General features: G+C 34.6%; 1 protein-coding gene across 1 annotated transcript in view; it reads left to right on the plus strand.

Annotated features, from left to right (window-relative positions):
• LOC137026493 (periplakin-like) overlaps nt 1-8,239 on the plus strand; it is a 39,492-nt gene that overhangs the window by 21,687 nt on the left and 9,566 nt on the right. The window contains exon 17 of the mRNA XM_067393846.1: nt 412-501. Coding sequence (XP_067249947.1) covers nt 412-501 — 90 coding nt within the window. The remainder of the gene's footprint in view (nt 1-411; nt 502-8,239) is intronic.

Raw genomic sequence — 8,239 nt, forward strand, 5'->3', positions numbered from 1 at the left:
GCGACTGTCGGTATGTGTGCGTGAAATGTAGCCACAACAATAAGCTGTTTAAAACGTGCATTCGTGAGTATCCAGATGGTATAATCAAACATATGCTGTGGAGCACTCTCAGAGTATGCATTTATTTGTCATTAACTGTTGGATACTGAGCATAAAGGTGGACTTCAAAGATTTATTTTCCTGTTGCACCCTCTATAGGCCATGACCAGTAAGTAGTCAAAGTCATGCTTAAAGCATCATGGCAGAGCATTAAAGTCGACTAGTCGATTTGTCGGTGCAACCCCTACTTGGTAGTGAGAGATATTTATGACATTCAAAAATGTATAAAATTGTGTGTTTTTTTTCAATGTAATACTACACATTTCTCCTAGTTTCCAGTGGCTATTCATAACTGTTTTACTGTGTCCATAGGTGCTGAGTTTGTGGACAAGCACAGGACAAAGTTGATCAGTGGGGTCTCACTGGTGGAGCCCATTGCAGATGACATGAAACCTCTGATTGGTGATGCAAAATACCAAATAATCTTAAAATCAGAAACGACTCATGCACAAATGAGAAAGCTTCTGGACTTTTTGACCGTAGCTAGACTGAAAGAGGAACTTTACCAAAGTCTTAAAAAACATGAGCACATCCTTGTTGAAGATTTGGAGCATTCTGGGTAGATGGGTTTCATTTGGCTTACTGGCTGCATTACCCTCCAAATTTTTATGCCCTTCACTTGCTAACTTGTGCAAGTGGATTTGTGGCTTGTGGACTCGGATGTACGTCATTGCTTACGTTGCACGAGTGCCCACTACTGGCGGAACTCATACATATAAGGTTTAAATGAAACGCACTAAGCCCTTGATCACTTGGAATTCACTATGGAGTTGATTTATTATTTAAACCCCTTTTGTACTTATGAATTTGTTTTATGCAACATTCTATATGCTTATAAGTATATAAAATAAGTATGTGAGCTGTTGAAGAAAAATAAAATTACTGTAATGAAACAAAATATCAATAGTATAAACTTTGACTTTGAATATAAAGTAGCTACAATTATTATGTGATTAAATCTCAACATAATATATTATACGCTATTATGCGATTAATTCCCAAAATAATCAATATATCATACACTTCAGTTAAGCGTGATCTGCAGCTCTATATCCCACAGAGTAGACTCGCTCCCTTGGTCAAAATCGAGCAGGCGAGGGTCTGTCCATATAAACTTACCTTGTCCACTTCATGAAGTGGAACGTACTTAAAAATGGTGGCAGGGATTCCCCCGAGGGGAATGCCATCTGTACAGGAGCTGTCGCAGAAATGGCTCAACATGTGACAAAACTACTTTTATCCTGTTACTTAAATGTTACTGACCTACAGTTATACTTATCACTGAGTTCACGAGTTCACACTTACAAATAAGTCAGGTAAATTAATTGGTAAACGTATTTGGCGTGCTGTCCGGGGAGAGGGCTCCGAGCTCGGTAATCGGCCCGAACACAGAGTAACACCCCCCCCCCCCCTCCCCCTCCCCCTCCTTAGATTATATGAAGTAATCCAGAGAGTGTGAGGAGACGGGGTGGTGGAGGGATTCTGGAAACTGTTGAGGATCCTTGGGTGAGTTTGAGATTATATACAGGCCTGAACTCATGCCGATTGGGTAGATACGTTGATTACAGATTTTTGACAGCTGGTTGAGATGACGTAATGATTAAGATGATGTAATGATTGGGTATCTTATTTGATTTGTTCCTCCTGAACTACGTTTATAAAACATCATTTCTAAGGATCTGAATAGTCTGGATGTTGGATGAAAAATTGGATGGCCTTTAAGTTTTTGCAGTTAAATACTGAAAAACTTGGTCAGAGCTTGAGTAAAAATCAGATTGAGCTTGCTCTTAAACATTAAGCAGGTAGTATATTTGGGTTTTTATTTTGATACCAATTCAACCAATCAAATATTTACTAGGTTAGGTGTTTTTTTTTTAATTATTATTTTTTTTTTTTTATGATACAGAGAAGCTTATTCAAGCTTTTATTTGAAATAATAAAAATAATAATATTTTATGAGAAATAATATGAGAAATCAAAACCAATTTAGAGATTACCTTTTTTCCATTTAATGTGACAATCTTATGCTAAAGCATTTTTGGCTTTAGATGGCCTTTAAAGGGTTAGTTCACCCAAAAATGAAAATTCTATCATTTATTACTCACCCTCATGCCGTTTCACACCCGTAAGACCTTCATTGATCTTCGGAGCACAAATTAAGATATTTTAGTTGAAATCCGATGGCTCAGTGAAGCCTGCATAGGGATCAATGAAATTTCCTCTCTCAAGATCCATTAATGTACTAAAAACATATTTAAATCGGTTCATGTGAGTACAGTGGTTCAATATTAATATTATAAAGTGAGGAGAATATTTTTGGTGCGCCAAAAAAAAATAAAAAATAACAATTTATTTAGTGATGGCCGATTTCAAAACACTGCTTCAGGAAGATTATGAATCTGGTGCTCCGAACAGATGATTCGACACAAAAAAGTCACGTGATTTCACCAGTTTGACACGTGATCCGAATCATGATTCTACACAAAAGATTCATAATACTCCGAAGCTTCCTGAAGCAGTGTTTTGAAATCGGCCATCACTATATAAGTCGTTATTTTGTTTTTTTGGTGCACAAAAAGTATTCTCGTCGCTTCATAACATTGGGGTTGAACCACTGTACTCACATGAACTGATTTAAATATGTCTTTAGTAGCTTCCTGGGTGTTTGAAAGTGTAAATTGTCTTGTTGGCAATGCAGATCTCACTGAGCCATCAGATTTCATCAAAAATATCTTAATTTGTGTTCCAAAGATGAACAAAGGTCTTACGGTGTGGAATGACATGAGGGTGAGTAATAAATGACAGAATTTTCATTTGTGAACTAACCATTTAATGGCATCTCAACAACAGATGAAGTAGAGGGAAAAAAGTATGGAATCACTCAATGTTGAGGGAAAAATTAAGGAACATTGTTGCTCCTCCTCTGGCTTTTATGACTGCCTGATTTTTATTTTGAGGCATGGATTTGAGATCCAGACTGTTTGCTGGCCATGTCTTTGAGTTGATGTGCCTTTCCTGAGGAAATGCTTTAAAGGAACACTCCACTTTTTTTTTTAAACTCCCCTAGAGTTAAACAGTTGAGTTTTACAGTTTTCGAATCCATTCAGCCGATCTCCGGGTCTGGCGCAGTGGCGTAGCCAGATTTCCAGATTTGTTATCTTCACATTGATGTGTTACACTGATGCATGCTGCGTGGTAAAATGCGACAGCTGTTTTTAGACTTACTGGTTTGATTATTTCACATGTTGCGCGTAGCCTCTGCTGTTATATCTTTGTGCGTGAGAGTTATTATGCGGTGAGTGGCAATGTGAAGCGGCACCCGGGGCTTCCCGTTTCCAGGACACGTATCTCAATGCAGTGAAATCCGATGGGTGCTCGGGCTCAGATACTCTCCATTCATTTTAACCAATAAAAAGTCGTTCCACGTAAATCAAATATGCTTTTTCTCTAAAATTGTCTTCTCTCCTGGATTTAATGTTGCTAGAAGCTATCAATCATCAAACTTACATAACTGACTGTTACAATAACACCTGTAAATCCATGTACAAATTATATCATTTTCAAACTTAGCCTACTTTAGTTAGCCAGCTATCTAGATATTTTTATTATTTATTTAATATATATTTTTAAAGTTATATATTTAAGGTGAAGTGCTTATTGTAGCCTAAATAGATGCTTATAGAGTACCTCAGGGATGACGCGTTTTTGTAGGCCAACCCGGAAGTTAGCGGCGCACGGGTTCCCTCGATCGAAAGCCTATGCATTTTTCCCATAGACTTTTGGAAAATAGCAGAAAATAAGCTCTGTTTTTAACAAAGGGTTATGACACTTACACGTTTTGTCTATCAAGATAATCTTTACAAGTTAAAACAACATTTATAGATTTTGAAGCCTAAATAAAGTCGTCAGATATAAAAGGCTAACAGTAGGCTATAAACAGACTAGTCCCCGCCAAAGGAAGTAGTCCCTTTTAGCAATTTGTTAGCAACCGCCGTTTTTAAGACACAGTAAAGGTTTAAAAAATCACAAGCGGGTTATATCTGGTGTGTTTTATGTCATAGATCAAAACGTTAAAGTATTTAGAGGCTTTTTTGACTACAGACCTTATTTCAGGCGATTTAGCAAAAACCCATTCAAAAAACCCATTGACTTTACGGCGTTGGAACCGGAAGCCCTAAAATGCTAACTCGCTTCCGGGTTTTGCCTACAAAAATGCGTCATCCCTTGGGCACTCTACTGAATTATTATATTTAGCAAACCACTACAGATAATCAAATAGTAAATATCAGCATCAGAGTAATCAAAATGGCGTGGGGTGTTTATGACTCTGAATAATCTGTATTTTTTATTAATTAATTCATTCATTCATAAATGTCTAAACTGTTATAGATGAGTCTAATATTTTTTATTATTATTAATTTAAAGAATTCATCATGTAAAAAAAAAAAAATGAAATGAATCAATAAAATAATGTTAAAGGGATAGTTCACCCAAAAATGAAAATTTGATGTGTATCTGCTTACCCCCAGAGCATCCCAGATGTAGGTGACTTTGTTTCTTCAGTAGTTTTCTATGTCAATATACAGTAAAGTGTAATTTATATCCAGTGATCAAAGCTGAATTTTCAGTATCATTACTTCAGTCTTCAGTGTCACATGATCCTTCAGAAATCAATCTAATATGATAATTTGATGCTCAAGAAACATTCATTATTATTATCAATGTTGAAAACAGTTGTGTACAATTTTTTTTTTTCAAAATTCTTCGATGAATAGAAAGTTCAAAAGAACAGAATTTATTTAAAATAGAATATTTTCTAACATTATAATTGTCTTTACTGTAACTTTTGATCAGTTTAACTCATCCTTGATGAATAAAAGTATTGATTAATTTTATTTCTATCCCCCAAAAATAAAATTCTTACTGACCCCAAAATTTTAGTGTTTAATGTTACAAAAGATTTAGATTTCAGACAAATGCTGTTCTTTTGAACTTTCTATTCATCATACCATTATGAAATAAAAATGTAAATAACTGTTTTCAACATTTAGAATATAGATCACGGTTTTTCCATGATTCAAAAAGCAAATTACACAATGTAGGGCTAATTTACTTTAGGTTCTGACAAAATGTTTTATTGTTCAAAATTAATTCATAAATGTCTAAACTGTTATAGATGAGTCTAATATTTATTATTATTGTTAATTTAAAGAATTCATCATGTAAAAAAAAAAAATGAAATGAATCAATAAAATAATGTTAAAGGGATAGTTCACCCAAAATGAAAATTTGATGTTTATCTGCTTACCCACAGTGCATCCAAGATGTAGGTGACTTTGTTTCTTCAGTAGAACACAATTGATGATTTTTAACTCCAACCGTTGCCGTCTGTCAGTCGTATAATGCATGTCAGTGGGAACTTCTACTATAAGAGTAAATAAAACATGACAGACAAATCCAAATTAAACCCTGCGGCTCGTGACGACACATTGATGTCCTAAGACACGAAACGATCGGTTTGTGCGAGAAACCGAAGAGTATTTACATAATTTTTTACCTCTAATACACCACTATGTCCAACTGCATTCATCACTCGATTCGTTTGGTCTGATCGCGCTCTGACAACGGCAGTGATGTCTCGCGCTCATTGAAGTATATGCGCGAGACATCACAGAGCGCGATCAGACCTCACGAATCGAGTGATGAATGCAGTTGGACATAGTGGTGTATTAGAGGTATGCAAGAGCAAAGAGATGTGTTTTTAGTCTAGATTTAAACTGACAGAGTGTGTCTGCTTCCCGAACAATGCTAGGAAGATTGTTCCAGAGTTTAGGTGCTAAATAGGAAAAGGATCTGCCGCCTTCAGTTGATTTTGATATTCTGGGTATTATCAACTGGCCTGAATTCTGAGATCGCAATAAACGTGAAGGACTATAATGCATTAAGAGCTCACTTAGGTACTGGGGAGCTAAACCATTTAGAGCTTTATAAGTAAGTAGCAAGATTTTAAAATCTATACGATGTTTAATAGGGAGCCAATGTAATGTTGACAGAACTGGGCTAATATGGTCATACTTTCTGGTTCTAGTAAGAACTCTAGCTGCCGCATTTTGGACCAACTGTAGTCTGTTTAAAAGCCGAGCAGAACAACCACCCAGTAGAGCGTTACAGTAATACAGTAATATTGACATAGAAAACAGCTGTTTTAAATTGGAATAATATTTCACAAATTTACTGTTTTTGTTTGTATTTTTAATCAAATAAATGCAGCCTTGGTGAGCAGAAGATACTACTTTTAAAACATTAAAAAATCTTACTGACCCAAAACTTTTGAATGGTAGTGTATGTTTAGGCTATTTTATAGTTATGTTTATAATTGTCATCTTTGCTATTTTTGTTTGATAAATGGTAGGTTATGATAATTGTTTGATAATGGTTTTGGAAATTTTTTTTAATTCATACATTTTCTTTGTTTAATTTATTTAAGGTTCACTGTTTAACTTTTTGCCCTCTTGCGCATAAAGGAACAGGCTCATTTTCCAACTCCCCTAGAGTTAAACAGTTGAGTTTTACCATTTTTAGACCGTTAGCATCTCGCTCAAAAATGACCAAAGAGTTTCAATATTTTTCCTATTTAAAACTTGACTCTTCTGTAGTTACATCGTGTACTAAGACTGACAGAAAATGAAAAGTTGCGATTTTGTAGGCCGATATGGCTAGGAACTATACTTTCATTCCGGTGTAATAATCAAGGAACTTTTGTGCCGTACCATGCCGAAATATAGCGGGTGTATGATGTATATTACGATGTTATGATGAACTATATGCCTTTCTCCACTGACGTTCTGAGGTGTTCAAAGCGTTTCTAAGGATACTGATTTTTAGAAGACAGACTGAGATGAAGAACGGGAACATGGTTTGTGTAACATTAGCAACACATTATCAGCTGTTTGATAACATAGTCAAGTAAAAGGCTAATCAAATTAATTACCGTCATGTGTCCGACATTGTAAAGAGTGATACCATTGTGCAGTGTTTACGTCAGTAAGTTGACTGAGTGGATCTCTGAGCTCATGCAGTGAGTGGAGGCGGGGCTAATTAACATATTTATATATCTGCATATATTAAATGAAGCAAGGGTGTAGAGTTACATTCAAGCTATTTTAACCCTAAAAAGGGCAAGACCATAAAGACATCAGAAAATTAATTCATTATTTTTCATCTTTTTAGGACACACAATACAATTTCATGATTTAAAAAAAAAAAAAACATGACTTTTATTTTTTATTTTAATGTTTGTATCTCCCAGGATACGTTGCCCGTTTGAGGGTATAAATTAAGTGAAAACAGAATGCTTGATTGGCAAAGGTATAATGAATATATTTATGAATATATTGTATAACACTGTATAATATTTAATACACAAATTTCTAGGGCCTACAAATGATCAATATGTCCAAAACTTGGCTGAAAAAAACTGTTTTACACAATCTACTTCATGCCTTCTGTCCTCTGACTGATAGTTCATACTTAAGTAAAGTCTTTTTTGCTCAGAAATCTTTAATGATTTTTATAAAGTAAATGTAAAATAAACATTTATTGTACTGAATCAACTTGGGTTTACTTGATTATTCATGCATATTTTTTTAAATGTTACAATTAAAAACTATTTCGACATTTTTTTCATATCAATGTTAATGTCTTCTGGGGAACATTTATTTGTCCATCTCCCAATTATTATTCATTTGCAATGAATTGCATATATGAGCCATAAAAGCCTGATGTATAAATATGATACTCAACAACAAAAAAAAAACACATATGCATGCATACAGTATATACACAAGTTTGCATGTGTTTGAGTATCATATTACACACACACAAAAATACTTTTATGGCACATATATGCAATTCATTGCAAATCAATGATAATTGAGTGATGAAAAATGTTCCCCAAAGGTCTGTTGTGTTATTTGACATTTACATGAATATTTATTTTTTAACATAAAAAAATGATGCTTTACTCCAGTAAATGCTTATCTTAAATTTACTTCATGACTTAATTAAAAAAAGTATAAACTATCAATCAGAGGACAGAAGGCATGAAGTAGATTGTGTAAAGCAAGTTTTTCAGCAAAGT

The sequence above is a fragment of the Chanodichthys erythropterus genome, chromosome 9 (genome assembly GCF_024489055.1).
Source record: "Chanodichthys erythropterus isolate Z2021 chromosome 9, ASM2448905v1, whole genome shotgun sequence".
In the NCBI taxonomy this organism is placed as follows: Eukaryota; Metazoa; Chordata; class Actinopteri; order Cypriniformes; family Xenocyprididae; genus Chanodichthys; species Chanodichthys erythropterus.